Consider the following 16,281-nt stretch of genomic DNA (forward strand, 5'->3'; position numbering starts at 1 on the left):
CATAAATCAAAATTAACTAATCACACATTGAAGACAAAATTAATCAACAAATAAAAATGAACTAACCTTCAATTAAGTGAGAGAGGAAGAGATGAAGGAGGGCGCGGGGGGGGGGGGGAGAAATGAAGAAATGGGGAGAAAGAAGAAGGCACATACCTAATTCATGAGTAAGGGTTTGCCAGACGAACTACTTCGCCAAGCAACCATTAAAATGTCATCGATCAAGGGCTTCACTGCTGGTTTTTAACACATCGTCGTGGTCCTTTGCCAAACGACCCGCAATAGTAAGCGACAAAAAAGTTTGGTGGGCAAAGGGACCCACCCAACGAACTAGGTATTCGCTCTGCAAATCTTAAGGTATTGCGCACCATTTTTTTCCTCTTAGCGCCAAAATTTTTCCTGATGGATAAGATCTTGCCCTACGAATACTTTCTGTCTTGTAAAGGTTTTCTCTAAACTCTAAACGTTGACCATATTTTCCCTACAAGTTGAATATTTCGTCGGGTAAATGGTTTTTTAACGGATGAAAATTGTTCCGTCGGGCAAGCTTTTGTAGGATAAGTCCTATTTTCAGTGTCCCTCACATGTGTGTTGGAATCACCATTCTTCTAAAAATGTTATCATCAATGTGATCATATGAGATATTACATATAGTAACTCGTAGTTTAGTGAAATAAGACAAGCATTTGAATTTTCATTCGGTTGAATATTTACACTTCTATCTCTCTGTTTATGTTTTGTCTTTCAATTGAATATATAAAAGAGAATCAATGAACATAAATAACATGTAAAGAGAGTAGAAAGGTTGTGCATATAATTTCCAAAAAATAAACTTGACAAAATAAAATTAAATAATCTTATTTATTAATTTGTTTGGGGCAATACAGTAAATTGGTCGTGAGGTAAGGTAAACAAACGGTGGTGATGCATTTGCGTGACGATAAAGCAATTAAAACTAAACCCCAAGCTTGATGATCATTTACCGAGGCAAATTTAGGTTAGTTGGCTGTAAATTTATAATTTATAATTAATAATAAAATAAAAGTGATCACTAACCCTAATTTTCAGAATTGTTTCCACATTAGGGTAGGAAACCACATGAGGCAAAAAAAGAAAGTTTATATATACATACGTAGCCCATTAGCTAGAGGTATCGACCAACCCCGCAGCCTTTTGCAAACCACTACAGTATTATTCTCTAGTTTCCAGATTTCTAAGCCCTACCTATCACTGCTTTCCTTTTCCCAACCAGATGGAGTATGAACTGCCATGTGAGGGAAAGCTTTTTCACGACCTTGATGCTCTCTTCGCTGACGACCTTGATGCTCTCTTCGCTGAAACCACAGCTTTCGATCCCGTCACCTTCTTGGAAGACATGGGTATTGATGTGCACGCCATGGCAACTATGGAGAAGAAGAAGCCTGTAAATCCGCCACTGCCGAAACGATGCTTTGGTAATGGGAAAGAGTTGAAGACACTACTCTGGGTGCTAGACGACCTTCGTGCTCTCTTCACTGACGATCTTGATGCTCTCTTCGCTGAAACTACAGCTTTCGATCCCGTCACCTTCTTGGAAGACGTCGGTATTGATGTGCACACCTTGACAACTATGGAGAAGAAGCCTGTAAATCTGCCGCTGCTGAAACGATGCTTTGGTAATGGGAAAGAGTTGAAGACGCTACACCGGGTGCTAAGTCCGCCTTCCTGTTATCTAGAAAACCTTAAGAAGAAGGACGATTCTGAACGTGATCATCGGCAAGATTGGAATGACGAAGAGAGGATGGCAAGGAGTAAGAGAAAGCTTCACCAGGGTTACCAAGATTACCAGAACCAGAGAAGGAAGATTCAGGTGCTTGACATCAAGGATTTGCCTAAGCCGGCTAAACCGCAAAGAGGGAACGTCTTCAAGAACAAGCAGTTGAAATCAAGAAAGTGTCTCGCCTTCTGATTTCTTGGAGAGCTAATATATACAGATATATAGCATTATTCCTCAAACGATGCTGATACGTACTAGATGGGAGGCAAACAAGTTGCTCGTCGACTTCAACGCTTGGTTTTGTCTTTGGACCAAGAAGTAACATGGTTCGAGGAACCCATGAGGTTATTGTAGATCTCTTAATCGAGCATAGTTCTAATTTGTATTATTTGGTATGGGACACTCTTTTTCCCTTCGACTGGGTTGAAATTCCCGACAAGGTTTTTATCGAGGCCTAAAATAAATGTACCATATCCTCTTATATACTTGTATATTCATTCACTCAATTAATGAATATCGTCTCTTTTCTGAAAAATATATATATAGCATTTTGTATACTATTATTCAGTGGATATCCTTATTCAATTCAGTGATCAAGAGTTAATTAACAGAAGTCCCACATTGGAACACCTACCAACGTACAAATAATATGATTCACACATTTATCTTTATCCTATAAATTAATTTGTCACTTGTCCCTAGATACTCTAGAGCGAAAGGGATCTATGACTACAAAGTCTTCTTCGTCTGACAGCTAATTATTAAGATTTGGAGGCAAGTACAATGTATAGATAACCAAGATAACCAACTTGTTTTGATTGTCACTTTTACCAAAAACACGAAAACCCATTCTTGTTTTCTCTTTTTCGTGTGCAGTTGATGGGCCTGGTCCTGGAGCAAGTGTTTGAAAATTTAAGTTTAGTTTCTCGATGTTGTTCTTCTTTTCGATTTCTAACCAATCTCAGTAACTTTTTTACCAAAACTCCTCCTAGGATATGTTGTTCACTTCGATCAATTTCTTTCAGCATTTTATTCGCTCTAAATAACAACTAGAATACAACATCAACAACAATATACACGTAGAAATGCACAGCGGAGGACATGAGAAAAATATGTAAAGCTTGGAAAGGAAGCTTTTTAAGAGCATTCATTAAACGTACAGGATAATCAAAAGGAAAAATAGATAAAGAGAGATGCATGTTGAAATGCGTCCAACAATTAAAAGGTCGTACCCAGTGCACAAGGCTCCCGCTTTACGCAGGGTCTGGGAGAGGTGAATGTCAGCTAGTCTTACCCCCATTTATGGAGAGGCTGCTCACAAGTCTCGAACCCGAGACCTACCGCTCATGGACGAAGGCACTTGCCATCACACCAAGTGCAAATGCCTGTTGTGCTCTTTAGGGTTTACGACCGATACACAAACCCACTTTAGATTCACAACCATATAATTTTTTTGTGGTCTTGTTGAAAAGGCTTCCATCATCATTAAAACTGTTGAGAAACGCTCCCCTCTACCTCCCTCTCTCTGTAACAGCTACCCTCACCAAAGACGAAAGTGCAAGCCCCCCACCCAACCAACCAACCCTAATTCCTGCGAAAATGGAATTCCAAAATAGCCCTGCCAAGTTTTACACGGAGCTGCAGGATTCAAAGCAGAGATGGGCAGAACCATCAATTGAAAGCGCACATTAGTGAACTCAACTGCAACACACCAGCAAGCTGAAAATACAAGTAACCATGCCCCTTAATTGCTGTCTTCATTAATGAATCCATGCTATCTCCCACGTAGTTTAGGAAAGCCTGTGATGGTCTTTGTACAAGCTCTTCATTTGCAAATAATTGATGAGCTAAATTCATATAATAGGCTGAGTAAATTATTCAGAACTATAATCACCTAGTACAGGTTTGCATATGTAATCCTTGGATGCTTAGACATAAGAGTCATGACTCTCAAACTCATTACCAAGATACGTATTAAGCACCCTGTTCTGATATCTGTTGTGAATCCAAAGTATATGAACTACAACACTGATCCTACCCTAACAAAAACTTCCACAGCTTACATCTGATTCAAAATCTTAATTTTCAACCTCAAAAAAGATCCCAAGCATGTTGCTGAATCTATCAGAAACAAATCTTGATAATGTCCTGGCAACAAACATTGCTAAAACTCCTAAAATCACGAACAATTCAGATTTATTCCGAAAGAAAAAGTGTGGGAAATTGTACCCTACAAAGAGTCAAAGACTCATTAAATTTACCAAACTCATACTCCCTGTAGTTTTACAAGTTTTCAAACTAATTCAACACAACAAAGTCCCATTAGCTACGCAAAAGTTAAACAATTTTCCAAACTAATCCAAAACTAAACAATCCCATTAGCTACACCAAAAGTGGTTCTGTGTTTCTACTCGTACCCAGTGCACAAGGCTCTCGCTTTATGCAGGGTCTGGGAGAGGTGAATGTCGGCTAGCCTTACCCCCATTTATGGAGAGGCTGCTCCAAGTTTCGAACCCGAGACCTACCGCTCATGGGCGAAGGCACTTGCCATCGCACCAAGTGCGACCTCTCCATTTATGGTCGTGTTTCTACTAAAACTTAAAATCCAGTTGAAAAAAACACAACTCTGAATTTATCTAAAAAATATATTTTAGCAAAATCTAATGAGTTCCAGATCAAATTCCGTTACCACCCATACTGAAACGAAAAATGAATCCTTGTATATCTCAAAACTCACTTGAAAGTAAACGACAACAAAAATTGGAAATAAGAAAAGAGGGGATCTCACGTACATAATCTTTCCAGGTAAACATATCAACAACAATTAGAAAAATCAATCCAATATTAATAAAAACAATTGTTTTCCGGATTTGAGAGGAACCCTAGAAATCACTTAGTAAAAGTTATTGAATAAGAAAAGAGAGAAGATGGAGATGATTGTAGTGGCTTACAAGAACTCCGATTGTGCTCCAGAATCTCCGATTAAGCTCTAGAATCTCCGATTGAATCTCTAGAATCTCCGATTGAATCTCTAATTGGATGGATTAGGGAGAGAGGAGCACCATGGGGGAAAGAAACAGTTGAGGGAGAGAAAAAGATTTTTCTTTTTCGGATAGAAAGGAAAAGGAAACACGCGCTGGGCTATTTCATCTGAAAATTGAGCGCGTATGTAAAAATTTGAGCGCTGAATTTTATTCCGTCGTTTCGGACCGTCGCAAACCCTTTGTTGAAGACGACATATTGTTATTTCTAATCTTTTTCCGACTTTAATTGCGACGTTACTAATGCCAAGGTCGCAATTATTTTCGCTCCACCATCTAGCGCGCATATTTTGTGTTATTTGCGACGGCTGTGCTATCAGACGCAATAACGTCTTTTTATTGTAGTGTTGTAAACCACTACAGTACTACTCTCTAGTTTCCAGATTTCTAAGCCCTAGCTATCACTACTTTCCTTTTCCCAACCAGATGGAGTATGAACTGTCGTGTGAGGGAGAGCTTCTTGACGACCTTGATGCTCTCTTTGCTAAAACCACAGCTTTCGATCTCGTCACCTTCTTGGAAAACTTGGGTATTGATGTGCACGCCATGGCAACTATGGAGAAAAAAAGCCTGTAAATCCGTCACTGCCGAAACGATGCTTTGGTAATGGGAAAGAGTTGAAGACAATACTCCTGGTGCTAGACGACCTTCGTGCTCTCTTCGCTGACGATCTTGATGCTCTCTTCGCTGAAACTATAGCTTTCGATCCTGTCACCTTCTTAGAAGACGTTGGTATTGATGTGCTCGCCTTGAGAACTATGGAGAAGAAGAAGCCTGTAAATCTGTTGAAATTTGGATGTATATTTTCATGTGTAACATTTACAAGGTTGAAGCATATATATGAGAAAGGCACGTAAAGGAAGAAACTGGGAAGCAGCCTCCAATCAGTCTCCTTAAATCACTCATTCAAGAGCTACCAACTATTTTATAACAAGGAAACACAATACCTTAATTGTACGCTAAAGCAAGCTGGAAACAATATCTTGAATAAAACCCTAGCCTTAGCCGAGAGTTCTACATTGAACAAACAACTAACACTAAAAACGTATGACTTGATTGATTTGCTCCAGTTGGATTTCCAAGCCTTAGCTACTTCTTCCAATACTCCCCCTCAAGATGGATCAAGGGGGTTCATTGAGCCAAGTTTGAACAATAAACGCTGAAATTGAGCAATAGGAAGGTATTTCGTAAAATATCAGCCAACTGATCATGATTGCGTGTGTAATGAATGTTAATAACCTTCGATTGAACTTGTGCTCGAATGTAATGACAGTCAACCTCGATATGTTTAGTCCTCTCGTGAAAAACTAGATTGGAAGCAATGTGCATAGCAGCTTGATTGTCACAGAACAAAGACACATGCTAACTGCTTGGAAACCCTAAATCTTAGAGAAGACCTTTTAGCCAAATGAGCTCACAAGCAGTGGATGCCATTGCTCGATACTCAACCTCAGCACTTGATTGAGCTATGACACTTTGTTTTTTACTTCTCCATGTGACCAAATTGCCACCCATAAATGTGCATAATCCAGTGGTTGACTTATGATCAAGAGAGTTTCCAACCCAATCAGCATTTGTGTACCCCATGATGGCAATGTTACCATTCTTTTTCATCAATATACCTCGACCAAAATAGCCTTTGAGATAATGAAGTATTCTTTGAACAACGCGTAAATGAGCGATGGTGGGAGCATGCATGAACTGACTAGCAATGCTCATAACATAGGAAATGTCAGGACATATGATTGTGAGATAAATCAGTTTCCCAACTAACTTTTGATAGTCAGTGAGATGGGTGGGAGCCTCACTTTGCATGTCGAGCTGGAGTTTACTGTCAAGGGGAGTTCGACCAGGCTTACAATCCACCATATCAGTATCCTTTAGAAGATCAAGAATGTACTTCCTTTGATTTAGAAAGAGCCCTTTCGAAGATGTGGCCATTTCAATGCCAAGAAAATACTTAAAGAGTTCCCAAATCTTTGAGAGCAAACCTAACTCGGAGGGCATGCTTGAGGGAATTAATTTCCTCAATATTATCACCCTTCACTATGAGGTCATCAACATAAATCAAAACAACCAATTTTCCTATTGAACCAATTCGAACAAAAAGTGAGGAATCATCATTGCTTCTGTGAAAACCAACTTCTTCAAGTACTGAGCTAAGTTTTGAATACCATGCCCGTGGAGATTGCTTTAAACCATAGATAAAGTTATGAAGTTTGCACACCATGTCAGTATCATGGAATTGAGGTTGACCTAGGGGCAACTTCATGTACACTTCCTCATCTAGCTCACCATGTAAAAATGCATTCTTCACATCTATTTGATATGAAGGCCAAGATTGATTAACTGCAATGGACAACAATACTCTCACTGTGTTCATCTTGGCAATTGGAGCAAAAGTTTCTTTATAATCCACTTTATAAGTCTGAGTAAAACCATGAGCCACCAAGCGAGCTTTGTGTCTTTCAACAGTTCCATCAGAGTTGAACTTTGTCTTATGCACCCAACGACTGCCCACTGTCTTTTTTCCTTAAGGAAGCTTAATAACACTCCAGGTTCCATTGTTATGGAGAGCTTGAAGTTCATTTTTCATAGCAGTTTTCCGAATGTCATGCTCAGTTGCTTCTTGAAAACTTTGTGGATCATGAGTATCATGTAGGGCATTGAGAAAAGCAGCATGAGAGGTTGAACATCTTTTGTAAATGACAAAGTCTGTTAGGGGATATCTTGTAGTATAGGTAACATAATCAACAAGCCTAGATGGAGGATGGTGGTCTTTTGTGGGATTTCTCCGAGTTGGAACTTGTGGTAGAGGTAGTGGCTCGGAGGCTTGAGATAAGGACTCTATATGTGAGCTTGGAGTGTCATTCTCTGTTTGGTTTTCTTGATATGAAGGGATGTTAGGTAATGGAAAAAAATCATGCAGAAACTCCCATTGATTTGTATCAACCAATTTCTATGTAAAGTAGGGAGTTGACTCATCGAATCTAACATCTCTAGACACTACAAGCTTCTTAGTGACTGGATTATAACACTTATAACCCTTTTTGTGTAGATGAATAACCCATGAACACACACTTAACAGCCCGAGGATCAAGTTTATCACGATGAGTAGGTTGAGTGTGAACAAAACATATACACCCAAAGACTTTTAAGTGAGATAGATTAATCTTTCGCTCGTTCAACACTTCATAAGGAGATTTGAAAACTAGCACTTGACTAGGGAGTCGGTTGATGAGGTATATAGATGTGAGTACCCTTTGTGACCAAAACTTCTTGAGTACATGCATATGAAACATGTCTTCTTAAGAAGGTCTCGAATTTTCTCTCAGCAACCCCGTTTTATTGGGGAGTGCCAACACAAATTGTTTGATGAAGAATGCCATGGTTGCTCAGATATTGTGATATATTATTGGACATATATTCAGTGCCATTATCATAACTTAATATGTGAATATTGGATGAGAATTGAGTGCCAACAAGTTTATAGAAATCTTGAAACACACTTGCAAATTCACTTTTAAACTTTAAGAGGTACAACCAAGTGATCCTTGTAAAATGATCCACAAAGGTTACATAATACCTATATCCATCAAAGGACTTAACAACTGGTCTCCAAATATCTGAATGAATGATTTCAAAAGGATTACTAGCCCTAGACATGGATGAATCAAATGGTAATTTGATAGATTTAGACAAGTGACAAACATCACATTGAATCTTGTCTTTACACAGGTTTGGAAACAAAAAAGACATCACTTTTTCAGAAGGGTGAGCCAATCGTTGGTGACAAAGATGTTGTTCTTGTGGTATACTGGAACTAGCTTGAAAAACCTTGGAAGTCTTGAAATCTTTGGCTAGGTAATAAAGTCCATTAAAAAAGAAACCTTCACCAATCATCTTCTTGGTGATGATATCCTGAAAAACAACATTGTGAGGAGAGAAAATGGCCAGGTAATTTGAAGATTTTTTGAGGGTTCCAACGAATAAAAATTGACAAGGAAATGAAGGGACATAAAGTGTTAATGACTCTATGTGATCTGAAAGAAGATTGATTTTTCTTTTCCTACAACTGAGGCTCTTTTCCCTTTAGCTACTGACACTTGAGATGGAATGGACATTGTTGTAAAATCATGTAGTTTGGTGAGTTGACATTTCATATGATCCGTAACTCCTGAATCTATAATCCAATAATCATGCACACAACTAGCATTAAAAGTGGTTGAGAAGGAGCTTAAGATACCTAGAATATCACCTTGTGGAACATAGTCAGAATTTGCAAGAAATCTAGCGAACTTTCCCAATAAAGCAGTGTGATTTTTGCTTTCAGACATAGTGGTTTCCAAACAATCATTGTGCAACTGTTTCTTGTGAAGATAAGCTGCAAACTCATTGATCAATACGGTAGGATTTGCTATGAAGTTTATCATTCCCTAAGTTGAGAACCAGCTACATGGTTGGCTCAGTGGGGCAGATGATTCAAGCTTTTCTAGGGGCATGTGCTATCCTTTAAGGAGCTTGGCTTCAGCTCTGGATAAAGAATCCAACATCTATCTCGAGTGTGCCCAACTATATCACAATAGTTGCATTTCAAGTCAAGCCTTTTACCTTTATAAGGCTTTCCTTCAGTGTGACTATGATTAGAAACATAAGCCCTAGTTTCAGGCATATTTGACTTGGTCTCCAAGTTCATCACTTTCTTCCTCACTTTTTCTCTTTGAATGATAGTACACACATCTGTGAAAGATGGCAGCTCGAAATTCATAAGTACATGGCTTCTAAGATCTTCAAACCATGGGCCTAAGCTTGCCAAGAGTTGAAAGATCTTATCCTCCTCAGCTATCTTTATTAGGACAATAGAATTAGTGGTATGAGGTCGATAAATATCAAGTTCGTTCCATATACTCGTTAAGCTGCCAAGATGTTAAACAAATGACTTACCTTCTTGTTGCAAATTTGCAATGTCTTTCTTAAGCTGAAAGACACGAGAAGCGTTGTTCTGATTCCCATACATTTCTTTGACTTGATTCCACAGATGCATGGATGACTCTAAATAACTGAAAATTTCACCAATTCTACGCTCCATAGAATTAAGTAACCAGGACATAACCAGTACATAACCAATTGATCTTTATACAACCATGACTCGAATGTAGAAGACGTGGCTGCATGCGTTTGTATAACACCATAGACATATCCAAGCTTAGATCTTCCTCCCAGTGCAAGAGATATGGCTCTAGCCCATGGAAAATAGTTGAATTCATTCAACAAGACAGAACTGAGACGTTGGTTTAGATTAACCTCAACGTCGGAACCTGCTGCAGTAGCCAAAGAGCTTTCAGCTTCAAAATAATTGTCTTCTGCCATCGTAGCTTGAAGAAAAAAATAAGATGCAACGGAAAAATTCAGAGCCAAGATTTTAGAATTCCTGCTCAGATACCATGTTGAATTTTGGATGTATATTTTTCATGTGTAACATTTACAAGGTTGAAGCATGTATATGAGAAAGGGACGGAAATGGAGCAGCTGGGAAGTAGCCTCCAACCAGTCTCCATAAATCACTCCTTGAAGAGCTACCAACTATTTTACAATAACAAGGAGACACAATCGGGTTGTGGGCTAAGGTCTAGCGCCTAGGCAGCTAGATGGGGTTTAGGCAGGCTAGGCGGATTTAATTAAATCTACTATATTTTGTGTATCTGTTATACTTAAAATATATATGATTTCATCATAAACTAGAAAATGGAATGACATATATATTATAAGCTATTGGAACATAATGAAAAACATGGGGAACAAATATATAATGTGTATTCCTTTAATTATTCAACAAGTCTCTTACAATTTATTAAAAAAATAAAATGCAAAATAAAAGTTATCTATTTTTTGTCTAAGTGAGTTGCAACCTAGGCAGGTGTCTAGGTGGGTATGGGTGGGCTAGGTAGGTGCCTAGGCAGTCTAGGTGGGGGCCTCAGTAGGTCTAAGCGTCATTTCTTAATTTTCAAACACCTAGGCATTAATCGAGGCGATGGCCAACCGCCTAACGCCTAGGCAGGGCCTAAGCGGCGTTAGGTGGGGATTTTTAAAACAGTGGTTTTTAGTTTTGAGCTACCTTTTGTGTTATTTATTAAAACTCTAGCCACAAAACTATGTTCATGCATTAAACACCTAATCATTGAATAATAGGGTTGCATTGTTCTTCGTGGTTTTGTTTTAATTTTGTGGTCAAGTTCTTTAAGTTTCAAATCTTTAAACTGACCCTTTTTTGGATTCTCGTCAATTTCTTCTTTCAACGGTTTGACCGGAGAAACTGACTGGTCGTTGGATCCATATTTGATTTGATCATTATCATCATATCATTTGTATTCGTTGGTGGTGATCTCGATGCCACAAGGTAAAGAGTTCAGGAGAAGTTGTCATCTTGTGAAAACTGCAGGCGACACCATTTCAATGCTACAAGGTGATGAGCTCAAGAGTAACTACCACTTCATGAAGATCGAAGAAGTCCATCTCGTGTAAGGCAAGGTTGCACAAAGGTATAAGCTACTTCATAGATTATGATCTAGGATTTGAGCCTATGTGGAAACATTATGGAGAGTCCTCGATTTTTAACCCAGATGTGGGTTTTTTTGGCCAAAAATTTCTTGCATTTCTTGTCTCTTAAACTTGTCTACATATCTTACTTACTTGCATATGTTTCATGCATCTTATGAGTTGTTCCTTCATATGCGTTACTAAGTTTACACTACATACAATGAGTAATGAACTGAATTGTTGTTTACTAGTTTAACTTGTAGTGAACTAAGTTTGATTTGTAGATTTACATTTGATTCACTGACGGAATCTGTACTTAGTTGACTAGTGAGTTTGACTAGTCAATCCAGCATAATTTGATTCATAATTGCTTTGTCAATGATGTTTACATAATGAACTGATATGTATATAGGTTCAAGTTTAGGAATCATTATTGTGAAATTAATCTGGGCAGACTCTGATTAGTTGTATGTATTGGTCAGGTAGGATTTGTTCTTGCAATTGTTCCTTATATCACTGATTAACTTGTAACTAGTTGACTAGCTCATTTGAATAGTCTATTGTGCAAAGTTAAATTTTATTTACGGAATATTCCGCCTAGTACCAATTTCAACACCATTAGTAACATATGTGCTTGGAGACTTCAACTTAATGACACAAGAAGATGATCATTCACTTGAGCCATTTCCAATCTCAGTGATACTCGCACCTTCATTTGTATTTGACCACGACATAGAAATGTGGACAGTCTCCATGATTTTCCAATTTAACATTGCTCATTCATCAAAGATATCACTTCTAGAGACAATGATCTTGTTACTCTTCAGATCCAAAACTCTATAGCCCTTCTCTCTTGTCTCATACCCAACAAACACAACCTTTGGTCTGTCTCATCTAGCTTTTGCCTCTGTTGAGTTGGAATATGAGTAAAGCATACAGAACCAAACATTTTGAGATGTTTTACTCCTGGTTTCCTTCCACTGAACTCTTCAAAGGAAGTCACCTATTTAAGAGATAGAAAGCTATGCGCATTGCTTCACCCCAGAATTTGATAGGTAATCTCTTTTCATAAAGCATGGTTCTTGCCATTTCTACAATAATACGATTCTTCCTCTCAGCAATGCCATTTTTTGGGGGAGTAAGCCACAGTTAATTTTTTTTTTCCAATACCAACATCCTCACAAAACTTCTCAAACTCCAATTAAGTATATTCACCTCCTCTGACTGTCATGTATCAGAAGAGAAAGAATCCTACTCCCATTGCATCACCATCAATGGTACCGCTACCATCCACCCCATTTTCATGACAATCACCTTACCACAATATATATATCGCTATCATACCGTATCACGTATTCTAATGCATTTGATAGACAATAAAACGTTCAAGTGTCTATTTTAGTGTCCGTTTATTGTCACTTTAGTAAAAAAAAAAAAATCATGTTTGTTTGTACCATACTTAGGGCCTCCGTATTTAGATCTCGTATAAATACTCGGGGGACTCAAATGTAATTATGTAATAAATGAATGGGCAAATATGTAAAAAGGGGAGGAGCCCTTATTCTATAAAAGGGCATCCTCATCCTCACAAACCCTAAGCCTATCCTATCTAGAGCAAAGCTTTCACACTCTCTCCCTCATGAATACTCTCAGAGAAATACAATCAGTGGACGTAGCCCAAACCTTGGAATGAACCACGATACATCTTGTGTTATTTATATTTCTTGCAGATTCACGGTCGGATTTACGTTGTTCCAAGACTTCCGGTTTTGTGCATCAACATTTGGCGTCGTCTGTGGGAATCGACACAAAAAACTATGTCGGTTCTCTTTCATTTTTTTCACCTCCATCGTGAATCTGCAAAATCACAAAAAACCCAGAAACAAAAAAGATCCAAATCTCAAACACTCATCAGCTCTCTCTCTATATCTCTATTGTGTGGCAGAAATTCAGAGAATCTTTTAGCAAAAAAAGAATTCTCGCGCTGAGACTTGCGGTAGTTTTCTCCATTCTGCTCTCTCTGATCTTCCTATGCCCCTGCCATTGCAAAAAAAAACAAAAAACAAAAAGACAGCCTCACCGCCACCATCGCTACCAGAAATCGTTAAATTAGATATTGAATAGCAACTGTCGATCAGGAGGCGGTTAATCATCATGAGTTATGAAGGTCCGACCTAATCAGACGGTCGACAACTCGTCAACCACGCACCAGCAACGTCAGTGCCATACAACAGTAGCTAGTCAGAAAAAGCCTCCTGCTTCTTTCATCCCCGTGAGCTGTGACTGTTTATGTATGATCTTTTTCTTTTTCCTTGTTCGTTTTGTTTGGCAGCAACGGCGGAACCACAGAGAAAGAGGCGAACAACTATAAACCCAATACGACACTGTATCGGCAGTCTCAGATCTAATAATGGTTTTCTCACATAGGGAGGGAGAAAGAGAGAGAATTAGCGGGAGAGGCGGTGGAGGAGTGGCCAACAATGGCAAGGGCAATACTGGGATTTCTGGCATATCGGTGGGATCTCGGAAGATGGTACAGAGCTTGAAGGAGATTGTGAATAACTGCATTGAGAAACCCAATCTTATTCGTAATTTTGATACATTCATCCAAAGTAGTCACAATCCCAAATGGCCACCTATGTTCTTCATGGCCTAGGAAACCCACCACCACTACCATTCACACTCTCCAACTGCAGTTCAAGTTCTCAGAAATGGAGAGCCAAAGTTTCATTCTTTCTTGCATTTTTGAACAAACGCAAAGACACTCAGCCTATCAAGGACGAGCTTCTTGATGCCATTGCTCCGCTCGATCGAGGCGCTGATGCCACTCCAAAGGACCAGCAAACTGTTGATCAGACTGCACGTAAACTTGAAGCAGTTAACCCAACAACGAAACCACTCAAATCTGATTTACTCAATGGAAAATGGGAGCGTTGATCTCGAGGTTGAAGGTTCATCCAACGTCGGGGGAAGAGGATCCTGAAGCAGAAGTTGATCTCGTGTCTCTGATCTGCACATCTCTGATCTACATATATGAAGCAGGTGTAACATATATCCTCTCCCTCCGTCCGAGTCTGACCCATCCAACGGGTCAACCCGACTCAAATACCGAATCTACGCCATATCTCTGATCTGCACGCCTTCAGAAACTCTTGCTCAGAGCTCCTCAACTCCCAGATTCTCCGATCCAGTTCACGTCGCCAAGCTTCACACAATTTAAACGACGTAGCTTTTGGATCATACAATCAATCCCAAGTTGCTTTTCAGATGGACCTATATCATGGACCTGAGGTTCAATCTCGTGGTGGACAGAGAAAGCTGATGAAAGAAGATAAAAAAAATTTATCTGACGAATTAATGTGTCCACCACCAACTAAAAAAGAAAGAGATACCATCATAAAAAAAAAGGCAAAAACAATCATCCACTAGCAGTGGCACGGGTACCACCAACGAGTCCTCCATGAACTCCAACCATGCGCTCACCTGTTATATATATTATGTCCATTGCAATTATTTGTTGCAACTATGCAAAGCTTGCATGTGCCCATATCTGAACAACATTCTTGCCTTCCTGCTTCAAGGAACATTTACTTTACAGGGTGGTAGCCATGTGAAATCACTTTCTGAAGGCCCAGAGGATATGTCTACTTGAGCAAAGAAACGCAGTGGGAAACAGAAACAAAAGCAAAAGCAAAGCAGAAACGGAAGGAGAAAGCCAAAAAAAAAAGAAGCAAGGAGTAAACACCCCACCATAATGATGTGATTTACTTTTCTTATTTTTATGATGTATTTTTCCTATTTTTCGAAGACATCTGTATAAACCCCATCAGAGGGTAATAGTAATAAGTAAAAAAAAAAAGGCAAAGGCCAAAATAAATGGGATGGAATGTTGTGTAGAGGGTGAAAGCCCATAAGCCCAAAATAGATCTAACCAGGTGATCAAAAGTACGGCCAGTACTCCAAAACTATTCGGCAACCTGCCGCTATTACCACCAACCAGGTGATCAAAAGTACACCCAGTACTTCACAATTATTCGGCAACCTACCGCTATTACCACCAACCAGGTGATCAAAAGCATGCCTAGTACTCCAAAACTATTCAGCAACCTGCTACTATTATCACCAACCAGGTGATCAAAAGTACGTCTAGTACTCCCAAATCATACATAAGCATTACTTATGTCAATCATACATAAACATTCATGAACGTCACTCATTCAATCATACATAAACATTCATGAGCATCACTTATGTCAACATTCATGAGCATCACTCATGTCAACATTCATAAGCACCACTCATGTCAACATCTGTGAGCATCACTCATGTCAATCAACATAAACATTCATGAGCATCACTCATGTCAATCAGCTTCAAAAGCTTCATTTACAGATCTTTAGCTTCAAAAGCTTCATTTACAAAGCTCCAGCTTCAAAAGCTTCATTTACAAAAGCTCTAGCTTCAAAAGCTTCATTTACAGAGCTCTAGCTTCGAAAGCTTCATTTACAAAAAGCTCTATCTTCAAAAGCTTCATTTACAGAGCTCCAGCTTCAAAGCTTCACTTGCAAAGCTTCACTTGCAAAGCTTCACCTGCAAAGCTTTACCTACAAAGCTTCAGTGCAAGGTATACAAATACCACATCCGAACAACTGCCACTTTGGGCCATACACGGATTTAATTTGAAGTCTCTAGCCAACATACTCTATTGACCGAAGACTTGGGGGACTACATTATGTACCATATATTGGGCCTCATAAAAAATACTTGGGGGACTTAGCCCATTATTTATGTACTGAGGAGCGAGCCCTTATTCTATAAAAGGGACTCCCTCACTTTCATGAGAGAGCACTCATCACTTATGTATTGATGAGCGATCCCTTATTCTATAAAAGGGACTCCCTTACCACCATTAGAGAGCATCGCCGCCTACTGAGCAACCACCTCGTC

At 39.1% G+C, this 16,281-nt stretch overlaps 1 protein-coding gene across 1 annotated transcript; it reads right to left on the reverse strand.

Moving 5' to 3' along the window:
• Positions 1-6,183: 6,183 nt before the first annotated feature.
• LOC114825853 (uncharacterized mitochondrial protein AtMg00810-like) lies at positions 6,184-6,738 on the reverse strand. Its single transcript, XM_029104885.2, has one exon. It carries the CDS (start codon positions 6,736-6,738, stop codon positions 6,184-6,186), a length of 555 nt encoding a protein of 184 aa, XP_028960718.2.
• Positions 6,739-16,281: the final 9,543 nt, after the last annotated feature.

Source organism: Malus domestica, chromosome 07, assembly GCF_042453785.1.
Source record: "Malus domestica chromosome 07, GDT2T_hap1".
In the NCBI taxonomy this organism is placed as follows: domain Eukaryota; kingdom Viridiplantae; phylum Streptophyta; class Magnoliopsida; order Rosales; family Rosaceae; genus Malus; species Malus domestica.

Bases quoted from the DNA above. Each gene is read 5' to 3' on its own strand.
- LOC114825853 (XM_029104885.2), bottom strand. From the start codon at position 6,738: ATGGCCACATCTTCGAAAGGGCTCTTTCTAAATCAAAGGAAGTACATT.